The sequence below is a fragment of the Salmo trutta genome, unplaced genomic scaffold (genome assembly GCF_901001165.1).
Source record: "Salmo trutta unplaced genomic scaffold, fSalTru1.1, whole genome shotgun sequence".
NCBI lineage: Eukaryota > Metazoa > Chordata > Actinopteri > Salmoniformes > Salmonidae > Salmo > Salmo trutta.
In genome coordinates this window covers 95,303-118,656 of record NW_021822619.1, presented here as the reverse complement: position 1 = coordinate 118,656, position 23,354 = coordinate 95,303, and the positions used below count along the sequence as shown (strand labels likewise).

The window sequence follows — 23,354 nt, the reverse complement described above, 5'->3', positions numbered from 1 at the left end:
GCCAACCACGACACTGATGTACCTCTAGAATACAGGATTATATACATCATCGCTGAGAGCCAACCACGACACTGGTGTACCTCTAGAATACAGGATTATATACATCATCGCTGAGAACCAACCACGACACTGATGTACCTCTAGAATACAGGATTATATACATCATCGCTGAGAGCCAACCACGACACTGATGTACCTCTAGAATACAGGATTATATACATCATCGCTGAGAACCAACCACGACACTGATGTACCTCTAGAATACAGGATTATATACATCATCGCTGAGAGCCAACCACAACACTGATGTACCTCTAGAATACAGGATTATATACATCATCGCTGAGAACCAACCACGACACTGATGTACCTCTAGAATACAGGATTATATACATCATCGCTGAGAGCCAACCACGACACTGATGTACCTCTAGAATACAGGATTATATACATCATCGCTGAGAACACACGGATTCACCACAGCTTATTCACCACACACAAGGATCTCAACGTACATGCATGATGTGTGGGATATTCAATATATCATTTCGAATAGGTTAAAAATAGGACTATGTCATTTAGCCTATTTGATATGAAAATGTAAGGCTATTCAATTAATATTCTTCTTGAATTTCTTCCAGAAAAGAGACATTAGTAAACATTGCAACAATTGTCTTGCAATTTATCAAGGGACAGACAGCATCTAAAATAGGCTAATAAACTTCTACCTGCTAATTGTAACAAACATAAAAAACTCGAAATCCCAGAATCCTCCAGTGCGGCATCTCCTTGGTGACGTCATTTACAGTAGTCCGGTCTGTAGTAGCCTAGCGGCTCTCTCCTGTCTCCTCTCCATAAATCCACTCCCCATATCATCTGTCACTAGTTACCTATATCTTCGAAATCAATACATTTTGAACAGTTTCTTTTCCGGAAGCATATAGGAAACATCTCCAATGGCGTCGCCTCTGAAAGTGTGTATTGTCGGTTCTGGAAACTGGTGAGTTCAGTCACTGTCAATGATCACTGTTGCTCCTATCGATGACAGGCAACATGCCGTGCAACCTCTAGAGATGGTTAGATAGATGTTACTGGGCCAGCTGGCTAGCTAGAGCAGCATTAGTGTCTGTCTCCCACCGTGTAGGTGTCTCTCTCTCTGGCGCAGAGGCGAGCGCGGATCCATTGGATAACATCGACGTTACATTGTAGATATTGTCAAGGAGAACATGAGCAGAGAGCAACGTGGGGGTTTCAATCCACTTATGTTGAGGCGAATACAATGCATTTCTGTACGATAATGTTTATGACATGAACAAATTCTTGACAAAGGACAAGGCAGAATATTATAGGTTATCCATTCTAAAATAATGGTGATCAAATCAAATGTATTTATATAGCCCTTCGTACATCAGCTGATATCTCAAAGTGCTGTACAGAAACCCAGCCTAAAACCCCAAACAGCAAGCAATGCAGGTGTAGAAGCAAAATTATGATAATCATTTAGATTGTTTTTAGCTATTGTCTCTTGCCACAGGAAGATGGTAAATGGTATATTGTAGAGAATTGTAATGTACATAAATGATTCTTCTTCCCTACAGGGGTTCAGCCATTGCCAGGATAGTCGGCAGTAATGCTCAGACCCTGCAGCGTTTCGCCACCACGGTCAAGATGTGGGTGTTTGAGGAGAACGTGAACGGCAGGAATCTCACAGACATCATCAACACAGACCATGAGAATGTCAAGTACCTGCCTGGATACAAACTACCTGACAATGTGGTGAGAGGACTTTCTGAACAGAAATGAGTTTAAACAAACACTGAAAGCTTCTAGTTTACACCATCACCAACCCCCCCCCCCTCTCTCTCTCCACCCTCCCCCCTGCTCTCTCACCCTCCTTCCCTCTCTCTCTCCACCCTCCTTCCCTCTCTCTCTCCGCCCTCCCCCCCTCTCTCACCCTCCTTCCCTCTCTCTCTCCACCCTCCTTCCCTCTCTCTCTCCGCCCTCCCCCCCTCTCTCACCCTCCTTCCCTCTCTCTCTCCACCCTCCCCCGCTCTCTCACCCTCCTTCCCTCTCTCTCTCTGCCCTCCCCCGCTCTCTCACCCTCCTTCCCTCTCTCTCTCTGCCCTCCCCCGCTCTCTCACCCTCCTTCCCTCTCTCTCTCTGCCCTCCCCCGCTCTCTCACCCTCCTTCCCTCTCTCTCTCCACCCTCCCCTGCACTCTCTCACCCTCCTTCCCTCTCTCTCTCACCCCCTCTCTCACCCCCTTCCCTCTCTCTCCACCCTCCCCTGCACTCTCTCACCCTCCTTCCCTCTCTCTCTCTCACCCCCCCTCTCACCCTCCTTCCCTCTCTCTCCACCCTCCCCTGCACTCTCTCACCCTCCTTCCCTCTCTCTCTCTCACCCCCCCTCTCACCCTCCTTCCCTCTCTCTCCACCCTCCCCCCAGCTCTCTCACCCCCTCCCCTCTCAACAGGTGGCTGTACCCCAGCTCTCTCAACAGGTGGCTGTACCCCAGCTCTCTCCCCCCCCCCTCTCAACAGGTGGCTGTACCCCAGCTCTCTCAACAGGTGGCTGTACCCCAGCTCTCTCAACAGGTGGCTGTACCCCAGCTCTCTCCCCCCCCCCCTCTCAACAGGTGGCTGTACCCCAGCTCTCTCAACAGGTGGCTGTACCCCAGCTCTCTCCCCTCCTTCCCTCTCAACAGGTGGCTGTACCCCAGCTCTCTCCCCCCCCCCTCTCAACAGGTGGCTGTACCCCAGCTCTCTCACCCCCCCTCTCAACAGGTGGCTGTACCCCAGCTCTCTCAACAGGTGGCTGTACCCCAGCTCTCTCACCCTCCCCCCTCTCAACAGGTGGCTGTACCCCAGCTCTCTCAACAGGTGGCTGTACCCCAGCTCTCTAACCCCCCCCCCTCTCAACAGGTGGCTGTACCCCAGCTCTCTCACCCCCCCCCCCCTCTCAACAGGTGGCTGTACCCCAGCTCTCTCACCCCCCCCCTCTCAACAGGTGGCTGTACCCCAGCTCTCTAACCCCCCCCCCCTCTCAACAGGTGGCTGTACCCCAGCTCCAGGATGCTGTTGAGGGGGCTGACCTTCTAGTGTTCGTGGTTCCTCACCAGTTCATCAGGAAGCTGTGTGATGAGATGGTGGGATGTGTCTCCTCCCAGGCCAGGGGAATCACACTCATTAAGGTAAGAGTTTCACGCCGCCAAACGTCCTACTCTTATGTTTACTCTCCAACCTAAAACACACAAGGCTATATGGAGGCCTCTCATTTCTCAGTGTTCTCCACCTCACAAGGCTATATGGAGGCCTCTCATTTCTCAGTGTTCTCCTCCTCACAAGGCTATGTGGAGGCCTCTCATTTCTCAGTGTTCTCCTCCTCACAAGGCTATGTGGAGGCCTCTCATTTCTCAGTGTTCTCCTCCTCACAAGGCTATATGGAGGCCTCTCATTTCTCAGTGTTCTCCTCCTCACAAGGCTATATGGAGGCCTCTCATTTCTCAGTGTTCTCCTCCTCACAAGGCTATATGGGGCCCTGTCCAGTCTGCCTGTCCTGACCTCAGTGACAGCAGGGTAGAAAACACAACCTGTCCTGACCTCAGTAACAGCAGGGTAGAAAACACTACCTGTCCTGACCTCAGTGACTGCAGGGTAGAAAACACAACCTGTCCTGACCTCAGTAACAGCAGGGTAGAAAACACTACCTGTCCTGACCTCAGTAACAGCAGGGTAGAAAACACTACCTGTCCTGACCTCAGTGACTGCAGGGTAGAAAACACAACCTGTCCTGACCTCAGTAATAGCAGGGTAGAAAACACTACCTGTCCTGACCTCAGTGACAGCAGGGTAGAAAACACTACCTGTCCTGATCTCAGTGACAGCAGGGTAGAAAACACTACCTGTCCTGACCTCAGTAACAGCAGGGTAGAAACACTACCTGTCCTGACCTCAGTGACAGCAGGGTAGGAAACACTACCTGTCCTTACCACAGTGACAGCAGGGTAGATAAACACTACCTGTCCTGTCCTCAGTGACAGCAGGGTAGATAAACACTACCTGTCCTGACCTCAGTGATGGTAGGGTAGATAAACACTACCTGTCCTGACCTCAGTAACAGCAGGGTAGAAACACTACCTGTCCTGACCTCAGTGACAGCAGGGTAGGAAACACTACCTGTCCTTACCACAGTGACAGCAGGGTAGATAAACACTACCTGTCCTGTCCTCAGTGACAGCAGGGTAGAAAACACTACATGTCCTGACCTCAGTGACGGTAGGGTAGAAAACACTACATGTCCTGACCTCAGTGACGGTAGGGTAGATAAACACTACCTGTCCTGATCTCAGTGACAGCAGGGTAGATAAACACTACCTGTCCTGACCTCAGTGACAGCAGGGTAGAAAACACTACCTGTCCTGACCTCAGTGACTGCAGGGTAGAAAACACTACCTGTCCTGACCTCAGTGACAGCAGGGTAGCAACACGACCTGTCCTGACCTCAGTAACAGCAGGGTAGCAACACTACCTGTCCTGACCTCAGTGACTGCAGGGTAGAAAACACTACATGTCCTGACCTCAGTGACTGCAGGGTAGAAAACACTACCTGTCCTGACCTCAGTGACGGTAGGGTAGATAAACACTACCTGTCCTGACCTCAGTGACAGCAGGGTAGGAAACACAACCTGTCCTGACCTCAGTGACAGCAGGGTAGATAAACACTACCTGTCCTGACCTCAGTGACAGCAGGGTAGAAAACACTACCTGTCCTGACCTCAGTGACAGCAGGGTAGGAAACATACAGGCAGATGTAGTCATATACCTACCCATTGGGTTTAATGACCTGTTGTTCTATTTAAAAATATCTCGATTAACCACGAAACTAAAATCTGGTGTAATTTGGTTAGATGCTGAATGTTTACGTAGTCTGTCCACAAGAGCTTATTTATCTAATGGTGCATATGGTCTCTCTGCCATGGTTTACCTGGATCTGTCATACATTTATGTAGTTAAAAAGAACCATCTTTTAAAATCAGATGATGTAGTTAGAACAGCTTTATAACTGTATCAGGGTTCTCTCTCCCATTTCTGTATCAAACCTCTGGATTGGGCCAGAGCAGGGCCTTGTATTAAACCTCTGGATTGGGCCAGAGCAGGGCCTTGTATTAAACCTCTGGATTGGGCCAGAGCGGGGCCTTGTATTAAACCTCTGGATTGGGCCAGAGCAGGGCCTTGTATTAAACCTCTGGATTGGGCCAGAGCAGGGCCTTGTATTAAACCTCTGGATTGGGCCAGAGCAGGGCCTTGTATTAAACCTCTGGATTGGGCCAGAGCAGGGCCTTGTATTAAATCTCTGGATTGGGCCAGAGCAGGGCCTTGTATTAAATCTCTAGATTGGGCCAGAGCAGGGCCTTTGTAAAGAGGGATTTGTGTGCTTAAGTAGACAGGAGATTCTGAGAAGCTTTATTTTAGTGGAGAGGCTTGTAAAACTATTACTACATAATTAACTACAGGCTCATTTGTTTTTTGAGAGAGGATAGTCCTCCCGTTCTCCAAGAATGTAATCAGACAATTATGGTGTTGGGATTAATTTAATAGGCTTCTCTCTCTTATTCAGCCTACTCTCTCTCTCTACTGACTATTAATGTATTAATGCCTAGTCTTCAATCAGGGACAGCTACTTCTGCAGGGTTCTAGTTATTCAGGAAGTGTTTGTACTCTGTGTGTCAGTGTGTGTCTAGAAAACGAACCCACAGTGCCTTGGCTTGGCCTAGTTTGTTTCTGTCACCAGCTGGTTCTGTCTCTCTCCACGGCAACTAAACTCCCACGTCTGGCTTATGATGTTTGAATATTTCAAGAGTGATGTTTGCGGGGACATGATATGCTCTCCTCTCGGTACTCCCATCCCTGTCCCAGATTGAGTTAGCATCAGCAGGAGAGAGTAGGCTAATATCAGAGGAGTAGAGTAGTTAACTCTGGATCTACTGTAGTGTCCTGTCCTGTCCTGTCCTGTCTGTCTGTCTGTCTGTCTGTCTGTCTGTCTGTCTGTCTGTCTGTCTGTCTGTCTGTCTGTCTGTCTGTCTGTCTGTCTGTCTGTCTGTCTGTCTGTCTGTCTGTCTGTCTGTCTGTCTGTCTGTCTGTCTGTCTGTCTGTCTGTCTGTCTGTCTGTCTGTCTGTCTGTCTGTCTGTCTGTCTGTCTGTCTGTCTGTCTGTCTGTCTGTCTGTCTGTCTGTCTGTCTGTCTGTCTGTCTGTCTGCAGGAGAGAGTAGACTAATATCAGGGGGAGTGGAGTAGTTAACTCTGGATCTACTGTAGTGTCCTGCCTGCCTGTTTGCCTGCCTGCCTGTCTGTCTGTTTGCTCACATTGCCGTGTAAAACACATGGAAGTAAAGACACTATTGAACCATGTAGCTGTGTCTTGTCCCCACAGGGAATAGACGAGGGTCCGGAGGGTCTGAAGCTCATCTCAGACATAATCAGGGAGAAGATGGCTATCGACGTCAGTGTCCTGATGGGAGCTAACATCGCCAACGAGGTGGCAGCAGAGAACTTCTGTGAGACCACCATCGGTAAGAATACCCTCAGCATCACTTATCAATATAATTGCATAGACATTTTGTATACAGGAATGTAAAAGAAAGCTGTGAAGTTATTTGATAACTATATGGAATGAGATAGATAGTAATTAATACAATAAGCTTTGACAGAGATGAAGTTATAGGCTGTCTATGTGTTGGATGTAAAACGTGTTGCTTTACCAGGCAGTAAGATCATGGAGAACGGCCTGCTCTTCAAGGAGCTCCTGCAGACTCCTAACTTCAGGATCACAGTGGTGGACGATGCAGACACTGTAGAGCTCTGTGGAGCCCTGAAGGTAACTCTAATACACTGTAGAGCTCTGTGGAGCCCTGAAGGTAACTCTAATACACTGTAGAGCTCTGTGGAGCCCTGAAGGTAACTCTAATACACCGTAGAGCTCTGTGGAGCCCTGGCGGTAACTCTAATACACTGTAGAGCTCTGTGGAGCCCTGAAGGTAACTCTAATACACTATAGAGCTCTGTGGAGCCCTGAAGGTAACTCTAATACACCGTAGAGCTCTGTGGAGCCCTGGCGGTAACTCTAATACACTGTAGAGCTCTGTGGAGCCCTGAAGGTAACTCTAATACACTATAGAGCTCTGTGGAGCCCTGGTGGTAACTCTAATACACTGTAGAGCTCTGTGGAGCCCTGAAGGTAACTCTAATACACTATAGAGCTCTGTGGAGCCCTGTAGGTAACTCTAATACACTGTAGAGCTCTGTGGAGCCCTGAAGGTAACTCTAATACACTATAGAGCTCTGTGGAGCCCTGAAGGTAACTCTAATACACCGTAGAGCTCTGTGGAGCCCTGAAGGTAACTCTAATACACTGTGGAGCCCTGTCAGTAACTCTAATACACTGTAGAGCTCTATGGAGCCCTGTAGGTAACTCTAATACACTGTCGAGCTCTGTGGAGCCCTGAAGGTAACTCTAATACACTGTAGAGCTCTGTGGAGCCCTGAAGGTAACTCTAATACACTGTGGAGCCCTGTCAGTAACTCTAATACACTGTAGAGCTCTATGGAGCCCTGTAGGTAACTCTAATACACTGTCGAGCTCTGTGGAGCCCTGAAGGTAACTATAATACACTGTGGAGCCCTGTCGGTAACTCTAATACACTGTGGAGCCCTGTCGGTAGCTCTAATACACTGTGGAGCCCTGTCGGTAGCTCTAATACACTGTAGAGCTCTGTGGAGCCCTGAAGGTAACTCTAATACACTGTAGAGCTCTGTGGAGCCCTGAAGGTAACTCTAATACACTGTAGAGCTCTGTGGAGCCCTGAAGGTAACTCTAATACACTGTAGAGCTCTGTGGAGCCCTGAAGGTAACTCTAATACACTGTAGAGCTCTGTGGAGCCCTGAAGGTAACTCTAATACACTGTAGAGCTCTGTGGAGCCCTGAAGGTAACTCTAATACACTGTAGAGCTCTGTGGAGCCCTGAAGGTAACTCTAATACACTGTAGAGCTCTTAAGTACTCGCCCCAGTGTGTGTGTGTATGTGCATGGTAGTGTGTGTGTGAATGTGCATGGTAGTGTGTGTGTATGTGCATGGTAGTGTGTGTGTGTGTGTGTGTGTGTGTGTGTGTGTGTGTGTGTATGTGCATGGTAGTGTGTGTGTGTGTGTGTGTGTGTGTGTGTGTGTGTGTGTGTGTATGTGCATGGTAGTGTGTATGTGCATGGTAGTGTGTGTGTGTGTGTGTATGTGCATGGTAGTGTGTGTGTGTGTGTGTGTGTATGTGCATGGTAGTGTGTGTGTGTATGTGCATGGTAGTGTGTGTGTGTGTGTATGTGCATGGTAGTGTGTGTGTGTGTATGTGCATGGTAGTGTGTGTGTGTGTGTATGTGCATGGTAGTGTGTGTGTATGTGCATGGTAGTGTGTGTATGTGCATGGTAGTGTGTGTGTGTGTATGTGCATGGTAGTGTGTGTGTGTGTGTATGTGCATGGTAGTGTGTGTGTGTGTGTGTATGTGTGTGTGTATGTGCATGGTAGTGTGTGTGTGTGTGTGTGTATGTGCATGGTAGTGTGTGTGCGTGTGTGTGTGTGTGTATGTGCATGGTAGTGTGTGTGTATGTGCATGGTAGTGTGTGTGTGTATGTGCATGGTAGTGTGTGTGTGTATGTGCATGGTAGTGTGTGTGTGTATGTGCATGGTAGTGTGTGTGTGTATGTGCATGGTAGTGTGTGTGTGTATGTGCATGGTAGTGTGTGTGTGTATGTGCATGGTAGTGTGTGTGTGTATGTGCATGGTAGTGTGTGTGTGTATGTGCATGGTAGTGTGTGTGTATGTGCATGGTAGTGTGTGTGTATGTGCATGGTAGTGTGTGTGTATGTGCATGGTAGTGTGTGTATGTGCATGGTAGTGTGTGTGTGTATGTGCATGGTAGTGTGTGTGTGTATGTGCATGGTAGTGTGTGTTTGTATGTGCATGGTAGTGTGTGTTTGTATGTGCATGGTAGTGTGTGTGTGTATGTGCATGGTAGTGTGTGTGTATGTGCATGGTAGTGTGTGCGTGTATGTGCATGGTAGTGTGTGTGTGTGTATGTGCATGGTAGTGTGTGTGTGTATGTGCATGGTAATAACCTGTTGCCTGTATGTTTTCTTGTCTCTTCCTCAGAACATCGTAGCAGTAGGAGCAGGGTTCTGTGATGGGCTGAGGTGTGGAGACAACACCAAGGCAGCGGTAATCAGACTAGGACTGATGGAGATGATAGCCTTCGCTAAGCTCTTCAGTAAAGATGGCGTCGTCTCCTCTGCGACCTTCCTGGAGAGCTGCGGCGTGGCTGACCTCATCACGACCTGCTATGGAGGACGCAACCGCCGCGTGGCCGAGGCCTTCGCCAAGACAGGAAAGGTAAGGACAAACGCCCAACGTTACACCACCCCATGGCAACGTTACACCACCCCATGGCAACGTTACACCACCCCATGGCAACGTTACACCACCCCATGGCAACATAACACCACCCCATGTCAACGTTACACCACCCCATGTCAACGTTACACCACCCCATGGCAACGTTACACCACCCCATGGCAACGTGACACCACCCCAGGGCAACGTTACACCACCCCATGGCAACGTTACACCACCCCATGGCAACGTTACACCACCCCATGGCAACGATACACCACCCCATGGCAACGTTACACCACCCCATGGCAACGTTACACCACCCCATGGCAACGTTACACCACCCCATGGCAACGTTACACCACCCCATGGCAACGTTACACCACCCCATGGCAACGATACACCACCCCATGGCAACGTTACACCACCCCATGGCAACGTTACACCACCCCATGGCAACGTTACACCACCCCATGGCAATGTTACACCACCCCATGGCAACGTTACACCACCCCATGGCAACATAACACCACCCCATGGCAACATAACACCACCCCATGGCAACGTTACACCACCCCATGGCAACGTTACACCACCCCATGGCAACGTTACACCACCCCATGGCAACGTTACACCACCCCATGTCAACGTTACACCACCCCATGGCAACGTTACACCACCCCATGTCAACGATACACCACCCCATGGCAACGTTACACCACCCCATGTCAACGTTACACCACCCCATGTCAACGTTACACCACCCTATGGCAACGTTACACCACCCCATGGCAACGTTACACCACCCCATGGCAACGTGACACCACCCCATGGCAACGTGACACCACCCCATGGCAACGTTACACCACCCCATGGCAACGTTACACCACCCCATGTCAACGTTACACCACCCCATGTCAACGTTACACCACCCCATGGCAACGTTACACCACCCCATGGCAACGTTACACCACCCCATGGCAACGTGACACCACCCCATGGCAACGTGACACCACCCCATGGCAACGTTACACCACCCCATGGCAACGTTACACCACCCATGGCAACGTTACACCACCCCATGGCAACGTTACACCACCCCATGGCAACATAACACCACCCCATGGCAACGTTACACCACCCCATGGCAACATAACACCACCCCATGTCAACGTTACACCACCCCATGTCAACGTTACACCACCCCATGGCAACGTTACACCACCCCATGGCAACGTGACACCACCCCAGGGCAACGTTACACCACCCCATGGCAACGTTACACCACCCCATGGCAACGTTACACCACCCCATGGCAACGATACACCACCCCATGGCAACGTTACACCACCCCATGGCAACGTTACACCACCCCATGGCAACGTTACACCACCCCATGGCAACGTTACACCACCCCATGGCAACGTTACACCACCCCATGGCAACGATACACCACCCCATGGCAACGTTACACCACCCCATGGCAACGTTACACCACCCCATGGCAACGTTACACCACCCCATGGCAATGTTACACCACCCCATGGCAACGTTACACCACCCCATGTCAACGATACACCACCCCATGGCAACGTTACACCACCCCATGTCAACGTTACACCACCCCATGTCAACGTTACACCACCCTATGGCAACGTTACACCACCCCATGGCAACGTTACACCACCCCATGGCAACGTGACACCACCCCATGGCAACGTGACACCACCCCATGGCAACGTTACACCACCCCATGGCAACGTTACACCACCCCATGTCAACGTTACACCACCCCATGTCAACGTTACACCACCCCATGGCAACGTTACACCACCCCATGGCAACGTTACACCACCCCATGGCAACGTGACACCACCCCATGGCAACGTGACACCACCCCATGGCAACGTTACACCACCCCATGGCAACGTTACACCACCCCATGGCAACGTTACACCACCCCATGGCAACGTTACACCACCCCATGGCAACATAACACCACCCCATGGCAACGTTACACCACCCCATGGCAACATAACACCACCCCATGGCAACATAACACCACCCCATGGCAACGTTACACCACCACATGGCAACATAACACCACCCCATGGCAACATTACACCACCCCATGGCAACGTTACACCACCCCATGGCAACTTTACACCACCCCATGGCAACGTTACACCACCCCATGGCAACGTTACACCACCCCATGGCAACATAACACCACCCCATGGCAACATAACACCACCCCATGGCAACGTAACACCACCCCATGGCAACGTAACACCAACCATGGCAACGTTACACCACCCCATGGCAACGTTACACCACCCCATGGCAACGTTACACCACCCCATGGCAACGATACACCACCCCATGGCAACGATACACCACCCCATGGCAACGATACACCACCCCATGGCAACGTAACACCACCCCATGGCAACGTGACACCACCCCATGGCAACGTGACACCACCCCATGGCAACGTTACACCACCCCATGGCAACGTGACACCACCCCATGGCAACGATACACCACCCCATGGCAACGATACACCACCCCATGGCAACGTTACACCACCCCATGGCAACGTTACACCACCCCATGGCAACGTTACACCACCCCATGGCAACGTTACACCCCCCCATGGCAACGTTACACCCCCCCATGGCAACGTTACACCCCCCCATGGCAACGTTACACCCCCCCATGGCAACGATACACCACCCCATGGCAACGATACACCACCCCATGGCAACGTTACACCACCCCATGGCAACGTTACACCACCCCATGGCAGTGTAAACAGTATAGGCCTAACTCCTACACAGATACATGGTAATGTCATGTATTTGCCTCCCTGCTAGACTATTGAGGTCCTGGAGCAGGAGATGTTGAATGGACAGAAGCTCCAGGGTCCTGCTACCTCAGCTGAAGTCTACCACATCCTCAAACAGAAGGGACTGGTGGAGAAGTGAGTCCCTTTCTGTCTTCCTCTCTCTCTCTCTCTCTCTCTCTCTCTCTCTCTCTCTCTCTCTCTCTCTCTCTCTCTCTCTCTCTCTCTCTCTCTCTCTCTGGTCGATCCAGATACAGTACCTAGCCAAATGTAGTCTGTCACCCATTCCACCTGTATTACCCTGTGGTCCCGGCCATGAGCCCAGGCTTGATCTAATGATGGGAGAGAGAGGGGTGGTTGTATCTTTCCATTTTAACTGTCATTCTGTTGTCTTTCCCAGGTTCCCCCTGTTTGTGGCAGTGTATCAGATCTGTTTCCAGGGCAAGCCGGTACAGGAAATGATCTCCTGTCTACAGAGTCACCCAGAGCACCTGTGAGTGCAGCTAGCTTGGTATGCTAGGCTAACTTCAGATAGCAGAGCTAGCTCCATCTCTCCTCTCCAGCTGCTCTCCTCTGACCTCTATCTATAGAGAAGCTGTTCTTTCAAACAACCTCCCCTTACCTTCTTCCCTCCCTCCCTCCCTCCCTCCCTCCCTCCCTCCCTCCCTCCCTCCCCACCCCTTCCCCTTCCCTCCCTCCCTCCCCACCCTACCCTCCCTCCCTCCCTCCCTCTCCTCCTTCCCCTTCCCCCCCCTCCCACCCTCCCTCCCTCCCTCCCCACCCTCCCTCCCTCTCCTCCTTCCCCTTCCCCCCCTCCCACCCTTCCCTCCCTCTCTCCCTCCCTCTCCTCCTTCCCTCCCTCCCCACCCTACTCTCCCTCCCTCCCTCTCCTCCTTCCCCTTCCCCCCCTCCCACCCTCCCTCCCTCCCCACCCTCCCTCTCCTCCTTCCCCTTCCCTCCCTCCCCACCCTACCCTTCCCTCCCTCCCTCCCTCTCCTCCTTCCCCTTCCCCCCCCTCCCTCCCTCCCCCTTCCCCCACCCTCCCTCCCTCCCCACCCTCCCTCTCCTCCTTCCCCTTCCCTCCCTCCCCACCCTACCCTTCCCCCCCTCCCTCCCCCCCCCCTCCCTCCCTCCCTCCCCCCTCCCTCCCTCCCTCTCCCCCTTCCCCTCCCTCCCTCCCCACCCTACCCTTCCCTCCCTCCCTCCCTCTCCCCCTTCCCCCCCCTCCCTCCCTCCCCACCCTACCCTTCCCTCCCTCCCTCCCTCTCCTCCTTCCCCTTCCCTCCCTCCCTCCCTCCCCCCCCCCCTCCCTCCCTCCCCACCCTACACTTCAAGGTTCAGGGACCAAAAGTTACAGAGTAGATGCTATTTACAATATAGTTGTTAAAGTGATGAGCCACGGGTGCTGCTAAGTGTCTAGTGAATCAGTACCTCACATTGACATACAATATCTACAGGTGGATGTCAGTTTCCTTCAGTGTTATTGAACCTGAATGACCTCCGATGCTACTAGCCAGCCATTAGGGCTCAAAACTGTCTCTATGGACACCAGTTGGGGGGGGGGGGGGGGTGTTATAACATAATTAACTTTGTGAGAAGTAATTAGTTTCAGTGGCCCATTTCAAAATCGTTAATTAGAATAGAATGGAATTACTACATTTTTCCCCTGAGGGGAACTTCTGTCATTTTATACTGTTTCACTGCCATTCACATCAATTTAATGACATTACTTTACAGTCAATCCCAATGGGATTTTTTACAAAGGGAACAAGTGGGAAAAAATTCAAATGCAGTCCTTGCCTCACTAATTTAAATCCCCAATCATTATCAGTGGTGATTTTAGCGTGTAAATCTTGGTGGGGCAAACTAAAAAATACATGTTTTAGATGCATGCCAGCAAAGCCACTACACAACACAACACTAAACAATACATTAATTGCACTATAACGGTGTCAAGCGATTCCCACACACTGTTAGGGCCTACATAAAGCCTTCCAAACAGCAGAGTCCCAACAGCAGTCCCAACACCTTACCACTGCTACACCTGGCTATCAGCGGAGCCTTGTCTGGCAGCGGAACAGTTCATTCAGCCTCATTTACTGACGTTAAAAAAACATCGCTGATATGGCTGACATGCTTAAACAAATGTAGTTTCTACTGACAATTGAGATGTACAAACTATAGCATAAGGGGACGACGAGCGGATAAGAGGCAATCCGTAATTTCGATTAAGACATTAATGAGCGAGCTAGGACGGACGTAGTCAATATAACTATTTGTTCAGCACTTTAGAAATGTACAGCGACAGAATTCAGAAGTTCTTACAGTATTCTCCCTGTACCTGAAGTCAGAACCATAGGATAAATAAAGGTGGCGTATAAGCAGACAATGAAAGCTCTTACAATATTCGATGATGACATTTCTTTAAGACAGGCTATATGCTACATGGGAACCACCAATTCAGAACAGAAGGCAAAATGAAGAGCTGAAAATAGGCCAAATTAGGGTGAGGCACATGGGCTACTAACAGCTAACTACACAACATACACTTAGTATTACTGTCTTAGCTACAGTACACATATCTCCCTGGCATATTACATCATTTATGAAGCAGCGTTCAATACATTTTTGGACTCACCTTGTTGTGCTGTGCTCACTTGAACAGGAATGTGGTGCGATTGTCCTTCGTGGGCAAATTTTGTCATCAAACTTGGTCATCAAAGTCTGGTATTCTCTGGATTTATGGTGTTTTCAAGACAACTGGGAACTCTGGGAGAAAAAAACAAGTTCGAATCATGATTACGTCAGTGCTCTTCAGGTCGGAGCTCTAGAAATAGGCCTGAGTTCCCGACTTGCAATTCCGAGTTGGATGACCATTCAAAACGTTTTTTTAAAAATTTTCACAGTTGGAGCTCGTTTTTTTTCCCCGAGTTCCCAGTTGTCTTGAAAATCCAATTTCCCAGTTCTGAGTTTCCAGTTGTTTTGAGCACGGCAGAAGTCATGCTGGATTGACAGCATGGTCAATGTGGAATGTTTATCCTTTTAAGTTTGGAAAAGAGACCCTTAAACCCAGACTTGGGACCACACAGCCACTCCACTGAATAGCAGGCTAGTGATTGCTTTGCAATGATTGCAGTTAGTCACTGAATCCTTCTAAACCACTCATTGTTGAATTTGCGATTTCCAACTTGTGGAATGTTTATGTCCAATAGCCGATGAGCACCAGTACATTTTATCTATAATTTATCTTCATTATTTATCTTCATATGAAAAGGATTAAAAAGGATTTGCCAGTAGATTGTTAACTTGATTCATGATGATGACTGCCTTGCGAGCTAAGATTTTGAAAGTATGATGTTGACATGATCAGTCCAATCAAAGCTGCTTTAGATATAACGTGATTTGACGTCATTTTATCTGTGGCCAATGACCTTGAGCCTTCTTGGATAGACACTTCTAATGTAACTCTATGGCAACACCCAAGGGGCTTGAATTTTCAAGCTCTACCCTTAGATTTGGTGGTGACGTAGTGACAGAACACTGAGCCAATCACAGCGCAACTAGAGAACATTACCAACCCCTACGCTCTGTATTTTCCGCTGGCTGCCCCACCACCATAGAAACCACTGAAACACCTGCATTTTGGAGCTGCCTTACTCAAGAAAACAAAAAAGAGACCATGTTTGTATGCGGCTTTATTAACTCAATAGTTTTTTTTTACATTGTTTGAAAACTGATATGTGACACGTATTAATGCCAAAATAACATGCAAAACAGGCATCCCCCCACCAATTATGTTTTGCTAGAACGGTGGGGCCTGAATGACAGGTCATTATACACTCTTAAAAGTAAAGGTGTCTGGAAGAACCTTTTGGTTTGCCACACCGGCGGAACGTTTACATTTGAAAAAGGTTACTCGAGAAACCCCTCTGAAAAGGGTCGTCGAGGAACCCCTCTGAAAAGGGTCGTCGAGGAACTCCCGCGTAAAGATTCAAACCGGATCCTTTTTGTGATAGGAGTTATTTTTTTAACCTTTTTAATTATATCTTGTAGAGGTGGCAGCCTATCAGATTGAAGGCGTGGCTTATTGCTTTCAGATAGTTATTTTTGGTCACCCGTTAGCGTAAATGTCATTCCTGTTCATGTTAAGTTTGTGCACTGCAATTTAAAAATGTTCCTTGAATATTTATGCATATTACATATTCTAATAATATGAACATGGCTGATTACACACAGTAATAAAGCGGAAGCTATTCCAACTTTGGGATATGCATAGGTTCTTGAGGAACTCCGGGCTTCCTCGAGTCACCACTAATTCTAAGAGTGTAGTGATTGACAGATACATTTGTGAATGGCAAGAGTGTAAAATAAATAGTGCATGTATAGTATCTGTATCCTACTGCATTCAGGCGATAGGAAGGCAATTATTTAAATGTGTTTTATTTTTTTATTCCATTATTAAAAAAGGGTTACATTTGTTTCCCTATATCATCTAATGTGGTTTACTAACAGCAGCTTTTGTGGGTCGATTATGATGAAGATGCCTTTACTGGTTCTACCGCCAGGGACTTAGACTGAGTGCCAGTCTGTTTATGGCGTCATACCAAATCATTGTCATGGCAATGACAGCAACGGAGTTGGCAAGAGCAACCAACAGACCAGGTTACCAGGTTACCAGGGGACTAGGCCTATTTGGACTTGAATGCATGTTCCACTACTTTAGAAGTGGATACACATACAGTATGTAGTCAGTCTACTTATGAACGATCAGCATTCAGTAGATGATTAGACAGACCAACACGCTACAGCCAAAGGTTATGGGGTGTGGCGTACGAAGGTTACTTGATATTAACTTTGCATTTTATTTTTCCTTGTGATTTGCAACCTCCAAGCCATCCTTCTTATCAGTTTAACTACCTAGGTAATTAAAAAATATCAGTCCTCTGTGATTTATCATCCTGGTAACTAAATCAGTCCTCTGTGATTTATCATCCTGGTAACTAAATCAGTCCTTTGTGATTTATCATCCTGGTAACTAAATCAGTCCTCTGGGATTTATCATCCTGGTAACTAAATCAGTCCTCTGATTTATCATCCTGGTAACTAAATCAGTCCTCTGGGATTTATCATCCTGGTAACTAAATCAGTCCTCTGTGATTTATCATCCTGGTAACTAAATCAGTCTTCTGTGATTTATCATCCTGGTAACTATATCAGTCCTTTGGGATTTATCATCCTGGTAACTAAATCAGTCCTCTGTGATTTCCTGGTAACTAAATCAGTCCTCTGTGATTTATCATCCTGGTAACTAAATCAGTCCTCTGATTTATCATCCTGGTAACTATATCAGTCCTCTGTGATTTATCATCCTGGTAACTAAATCAGTCCTCTGATTTATCATCCTGGTAACTAAATCAGTCCTTTGTGATTTATCATCCTGGCAACTAAATCAGTCCTCTGGGATTTATCATCCTGGTAACTAAATCAGTCCTCTGATTTATCATCCTGGTAACTAAATCAGTCCTTTGTGATTTATCATCCTGGTAACTAAATCAGTCCTCTGGGATTTATCATCCTGGTACCTAAATCAGTCCTTTGTGATTTATCATCCTGGTAACTAAATCAGTCCTTTGTGATTTATCATCCTGGTAACTAAATCAGTCCTCTGATTTATCATCCTGGTAACTAAATCAGTCCTCTGTGATTTCCTGGTAACTAAATCAGTCCTCTGTGATTTATCATCCTGGTAACTAAATCAGTCCTCTGATTTATCATCCTGGTAACTATATCAGTCCTCTGTGATTTATCATCCTGGTAACTAAATCAGTCCTCTGATTTATCATCCTGGTAACTAAATCAGTCCTTTGTGATTTATCATCCTGGCAACTAAATCAGTCCTCTGGGATTTATCATCCTGGTAACTAAATCAGTCCTCTGATTTATCATCCTGGTAACTAAATCAGTCCTTTGTGATTTATCATCCTGGTAACTAAATCAGTCCTCTGGGATTTATCATCCTGGTACCTAAATCAGTCCTTTGTGATTTATCATCCTGGTAACTAAATCAGTCCTTTGTGATTTATCATCCTGGTAACTAAATCAGTCCTCTGATTTATCATCCTGGTAACTAAATCAGTCCTCTGGGATTTGAAGGGCCACATGTTCTCGTAAGGTTTAAAATGTAAAAGTAACACTGTTTTCTATGGGAATAAAAATGTATATCTCTCTGTTTTCACTGACCTTTCTCTGCATATTATGAAAACTGGAAAGGTATTTGCTAATGAGAGACATTTTTGCAAAATGACCTACTTTCTACAGACCTGCTTTCTACAGAACATACGATAGCATAATACATCATATATATATAGTAAGACCTTAATGTATTTTAATAGTTACATTTCAAACTTATTCAACTAAAAACCATCATTTAAAAAAAACGCACAATACAATCACAGAAAAATCCAACACCTTGGCATAAAGACAACAATGCAGTGTTTAACTTAAACGTATTTTGAAGCTCCGTTGTCGAAGCTAAAACATATTTCTACATCATTTGATGAATGATTGACTCTAAAAGTAGAAAAGTATCACATCAACGCTCCAGACTATATTTTGGACCAAAGCCACCGGCTCATTTCTTCCCCTTAGTAGCTGTTGTCACACAGGTTACCTTGATAAATCTTAGATCCAGACTCTGTGTTGGCCATATGAACAAGTCCAGAGGGTCCACTGAAGGACGGATGAATACAGTTGTAATGGATGGATAAGAGGCCCACAGTGAGTCACTATACAACATTTCGAACAGCAGAGACATGTCTTACAGTCGACAAAGAATAACAGCATGCATCTTATGTATCTAAAGATCTTTGATCGTGAATGTGATGAAGGGGTTTATTTCAGATACATGTCCAGATTCCACCTCCAAAAGAGGGGATGAGCCGTAATGTCTAAGGATGTTAGTCTGCTGGGACAAACTACGATGTGGAGATATTCTATGTTGGGTCTTTTTGCCCATAGTAAAAACCAACAACCGCACAAGATCACTTCCATAATCCATCAGCGGTTGATTGCTCTAGTCTGATGAGTGGTTGATTGCTCTAGTCTGATGAGTGGTTGATTGCTCTAGTCTGATGAGCGGTTGATTGCTCTAGTCTGATGAGTGGTTGATTGCTCTAGTCTGAAATCCCTCGGTGAATTAACTTTTAGTCCTCATCCTCATCCTCTCCGAAAGAGAGAAGACTCTTGTTTTTCACCTTCTTTTCAGACTTCTCCTCCTTTTTCTCTTCATCTCCTCCTTCACTCTTCTTCTTCTTGTTAGAGCTGGCGGTGATGCCCTGGAACTTGTCGGAGGAGCGCTTAGTGGGCTTCTTGAACAGGATCTTGCCATCAGCAGGAGGCTTGTCTTCTGTAGGCAGCAAGGAGAAGAGGCAGATGAAGTACACACACAGGCCCACAGTACAGACCCTGTATACACACAGTAGACACAGTACAGACCCTGTATACACACAGTACAGACAGACCCACAGTACAGACCCTGTATACACACAGTAGACACAGTACAGACCCTGTATACACACAGTAGACACAGTACAGACCCTGTATACACACAGTAGACACAGTACAGACCCTGTATACACACAGTAGACACAGTACAGACCCTGTATACACACAGTAGACACAGTACAGACCCTGTATACACACAGTAGACACAGTACAGACCCTGTATACACACAGTAGACACAGTACAGACCCTGTATACACACAGTACAGACCCTGTATAAACACAGACCCACAGTACAGACCCTGTATACACACAGTACAGACCCTGTATAAACACAGACCCACAGTACAGACCCTGTATACACACAGACCTACAGTACAGACCCTGTATACACACAGTATAGAGACACACGCCAATTAACACCAAGTTAATTTGATAGTTTAGGCTATTATATATTATTTATTGGTACAATTAATTGTTCTTACCTTTTTCTGTACCATCCTTTACCTCTTTTATCTGTAACACTTCTTCAGCGCTTAAATCTCCCTTTTTGAGAATGACAACTTGAGGCAGCTCATCTTCACGATCACTGCCACCGTCATCCTCCAAGGCTGACATCTCTAAACGCTGCGGGAACAGTGACAAGGTTGAATATCACCATACTGACATCATACCAGCCGCTCTTTCCAGGTTAAAAGGTACACATATCTGCAAAAATATCCCTTCTTGTCAATGAAATATCTATAGTGGTCAAGGAATTGAATTATGTGAGAGAAAACCCAATAATTTGGAGGGTGGTCAACTCTCCTGTAGAGCTAGCTAATAAGGTTACTTGACTAGCTGAATCAAGATGTTAGCGCAGGACTCGAACTAAAAGCTACATATACAGTCACGTATATACTGTAGCTCTACATCCCACCTAACGTTAGTCCATTTCACATAGGCTAGCTAACCTAGCACATTAGCCAAATACCTTGGTGTCAATGGTGGGTCCTTCCTTAAAGCCAACATCGTTCTTGAATTTCTTTAAAAATGACGGTTCTGCTGGTTTCACCCACGATACGTTCGCTTTCGGACCCTTATTCATCTTAGCCATTTTGAGAGTTAGAACAAATGAAGGAAACAAGATAATTTCAGGTTGTGTTTAGCGTAACATTAAATCGTCATCATCCTGCGCCCGATGAAGATCATATGATCCCCGAGGTGAGTCTGATTGGTTGAACCGAGTGAAGCCTTTTAGACAAGGAAGTAGTCAAATATGTGACAGTAGTCTAGTTTAGATACTAAATAAACATGATTTCAGGTGCATTTTATGCATTATTAGCGGGCTTTCTTGGAGCCGTCGCCTCCTCGTCAGCCAAGCTGTCTCTGGGCTCAGACTACCTCAAAGGGATGTGTGAAACAGGGCTGAAAACCTGGTCTCAGGATGGGGACTACAGGATTATTCAGGAGGAAACATCACCCTGCGAATGGGTGAGAGTGTATCTATATGAATGTATCATTTTCAAAGTGTGTGTGTGTGTCAGAGGGAGACTGAGAGAAAGAATGTGTGTGTGTGAGAGATACCATTCTACCAGAGACCACTAACAAGTCCTATTGTATTCCAGCTCCACATCCCTCTGCAGCTGCTGTTCACCTGTAATGCTGTGATGTGGTGTTGTTTCAGCTCCACATCCCTCTGCGGCTGCTGTGTGGAGGACTGCTGTTCACCAGTAATGCTGTGATGTGGACCTTCTTCTCCAAGGCTCTGAGACACTCCTCCTCCTCAGCCCGGGCCACGGTCACCACCACCGCATCCAACTTTGTATCCTCTGTGAGTAGAGCAACTGGTTGATATCCAACACGGCATGTATTCATAAAATGTCTGAGTAGGAGTGTTGACCATAGGATCAATTTCACCTTTTAGATCATAATGATTAAGTCAGGAGGACCTGATCCTAGATCGGCACTGCTACACTGAGATGCTTTATAAACACGACCCCAGATCTCAGCACTCCTCCTCTGAGACGCTTTATAAATACGACCCCAGATCTCAGCACTCCTCCTCCTGAGATGCTTTATAAATACGACCCCAGATCTCAGCACTCCTCCTCTGAGACACTTTAGGAACACGACCCCAGATCTCAGCACTCCTCCTCCTGAGATGCTTTATAAATACGACCCCAGATCTCAGCACTCCTCCTCTGAGACGCTTTATAAGTACGACCCCAGATCTCAGCACTCCTCCTCTGAGACGCTTTAGGAACACGACCCCAGATCTCAGCACTGCTCCTCCTGAGATGCTTTATAAATACGACCCCAGATCTCAGCACTCCTCCTCCTGAGATGCTTTAGGAATACGACCCCAGATCTCAGCACTCCTCCTCTGAGACGCTTTATAAATACGACCCCAGATCTCAGCACTCCTCCTCTGAGACGCTTTATGGATACGACCCCAGATCTCAGCACTCTTACTGAGACACTATGAATACGACCCCAGATCTCAGCTATCCAATTTATATGAACACAGTACAGTAGGCCTAGTAGTACAGTAGGAGCAATGACATCTGTGAATCACTGTATGGATACAGGTATTATAGGCTATTTATGTTGCCAATCCCACTTACATGGTCTGTACTGTCTTTAGGCATTCCTTGGGAAGCTGATCTTTGGCGAGACCCATGCAGCACTGTGGTGGGTGGGCATCTCTCTAACGCTCTCAGGTTTACTGGTGCTGCACGGATCAACTTCTCAACCAGCAGAGGCCAAGAAGGAAGAGTGAAGGACTGTCCACGTGTGGAATAAGAAGTGCAATAACGATACCACTGCATCAATCACCCCACTGGACCGCCTCGCCGTTTCACAAACGCTTTCTGGCTCAAATCATCTGGATTTCACCAGAACCACATTCTATTACCACAAAGGGCTTTGATGTTACTACTGACTGTACATGGATTCTAACATGTTACTACTGACTGTACATGGCTTCTAACATGTTACTACTGACTGTACATGGCTTCTAACATGTTACTACTGACTGTACATGGCTTCTAACATGTTACTACTGACTGTACATGGCTTCTAACATGTTACTACTGACTGTACATGGATTCTAACATGTTACATCTGTCTACATGGATTCCAACATGTTACTACTGACTGTACATGTTACATCTGACTGTACATGGATTCTAACATGTTACTACTGACTGTACATGGATTCTAACATGTTACATCTGTCTACATGGATTCCAACATGTCTCATCTGACTGTACATGTTACATCTGACATGTTTCTGTTCTGTCTTACCGTCTCTGGGTACGATATGACCAAGGTCTGCACTCCATACACAAACATGATCAGGCTTTTCAACACTACACATTATTATGCAAACAAAGAATTTTGAATACTACCGTTGAGATGTATATTTTATTGACAATATTGTAATGACCTGTAAGACTAATTTCAATAAATTGATACGCATTTAGAGTTTTGTAAATAAACCTTTACATGAAATATCTTGTCACTTAATCTCTTGACTGACATGTTCTTTATTCTGTAGTCAAACTAATATCAGAACCAATCAATACATGGATAAA

The 23,354-nt window shown here is 47.1% G+C and overlaps 3 protein-coding genes across 4 annotated transcripts; 2 read left to right on the top strand and 1 right to left on the bottom strand.

Annotated features, from left to right (window-relative positions):
* The first annotated feature begins 454 nt into the window (after positions 1–454).
* Positions 455–12,918, top strand: gpd1l (glycerol-3-phosphate dehydrogenase 1 like). Of its 2 annotated transcripts, none has more exons than XM_029744329.1 (8): positions 455–524; positions 1,599–1,776; positions 3,048–3,188; positions 6,428–6,566; positions 6,759–6,871; positions 9,194–9,430; positions 12,307–12,413; positions 12,676–12,918. In XM_029744329.1, the coding sequence occupies exons 1-8, from the start codon at positions 520–522 to the stop codon at positions 12,770–12,772; spliced, it is 1,017 nt and encodes a 338-aa protein (XP_029600189.1). In that variant the 5' UTR covers positions 455–519; the 3' UTR covers positions 12,773–12,918. The 2 variants fall into 2 exon arrangements, with proteins under 2 accessions (XP_029600189.1, XP_029600188.1); XM_029744328.1 differs by lacking the exon at positions 455–524 and adding an exon at positions 666–1,000.
* Positions 12,919–18,636: 5,718 nt separating this feature from the next.
* LOC115183001 (uncharacterized protein KIAA1143 homolog) lies at positions 18,637–20,963 on the bottom strand. The gene is made up of 3 exons (XM_029744367.1): positions 20,750–20,963; positions 20,262–20,403; positions 18,637–19,680 (listed from the first exon to the last, which is right to left on the bottom strand). Exons 1-3 carry the CDS (start codon positions 20,870–20,872, stop codon positions 19,478–19,480), a joined length of 468 nt encoding a protein of 155 aa, XP_029600227.1. The 5' UTR covers positions 20,873–20,963; the 3' UTR covers positions 18,637–19,477.
* A 4-nt stretch (positions 20,964–20,967) lies between these two features.
* LOC115183003 (transmembrane protein 42) lies at positions 20,968–23,286 on the top strand. Its single transcript, XM_029744369.1, has 3 exons — positions 20,968–21,249; positions 21,443–21,589; positions 22,403–23,286. The coding sequence occupies exons 1-3, from the start codon at positions 21,070–21,072 to the stop codon at positions 22,535–22,537; spliced, it is 462 nt and encodes a 153-aa protein (XP_029600229.1). The 5' UTR covers positions 20,968–21,069; the 3' UTR covers positions 22,538–23,286.
* Positions 23,287–23,354: the final 68 nt, after the last annotated feature.

What these genes read in the sequence shown, in the direction of transcription:
- gpd1l (XM_029744328.1), top strand. Translation starts at nt 957, where the DNA reads ATGGCGTCGCCTCTGAAAGTGTGTATTGTCGGTTCTGGAAACTG. An exon ending in ATTGTCGGTTCTGGAAACTG is followed by an intron (nt 1,001 to 1,598) that starts GTGAGTTCAGTC and finishes TCTTCCCTACAG; the next exon opens with GGGTTCAGCCATTGCCAGGA. An exon ending in AGCTCTGTGGAGCCCTGAAG is followed by an intron (nt 6,872 to 9,193) that starts GTAACTCTAATA and finishes TCTCTTCCTCAG; the next exon opens with AACATCGTAGCAGTAGGAGC.
- LOC115183001 (XM_029744367.1), bottom strand. Translation starts at nt 20,872, where the DNA reads ATGGCTAAGATGAATAAGGGTCCGAAAGCGAACGTATCGTGGGTGAAA. An exon ending in GACCCACCATTGACACCAAG is followed by an intron (nt 20,404 to 20,749) that starts GTATTTGGCTAA and finishes CTGTTCCCGCAG; the next exon opens with CGTTTAGAGATGTCAGCCTT. An exon ending in AAAGGATGGTACAGAAAAAG is followed by an intron (nt 19,681 to 20,261) that starts GTAAGAACAATT and finishes TGCTGCCTACAG; the next exon opens with AAGACAAGCCTCCTGCTGAT.
- LOC115183003 (XM_029744369.1), top strand. Translation starts at nt 21,070, where the DNA reads ATGATTTCAGGTGCATTTTATGCATTATTAGCGGGCTTTCTTGGAGCC. An exon ending in AAACATCACCCTGCGAATGG is followed by an intron (nt 21,250 to 21,442) that starts GTGAGAGTGTAT and finishes GTGTTGTTTCAG; the next exon opens with CTCCACATCCCTCTGCGGCT. An exon ending in CATCCAACTTTGTATCCTCT is followed by an intron (nt 21,590 to 22,402) that starts GTGAGTAGAGCA and finishes TACTGTCTTTAG; the next exon opens with GCATTCCTTGGGAAGCTGAT.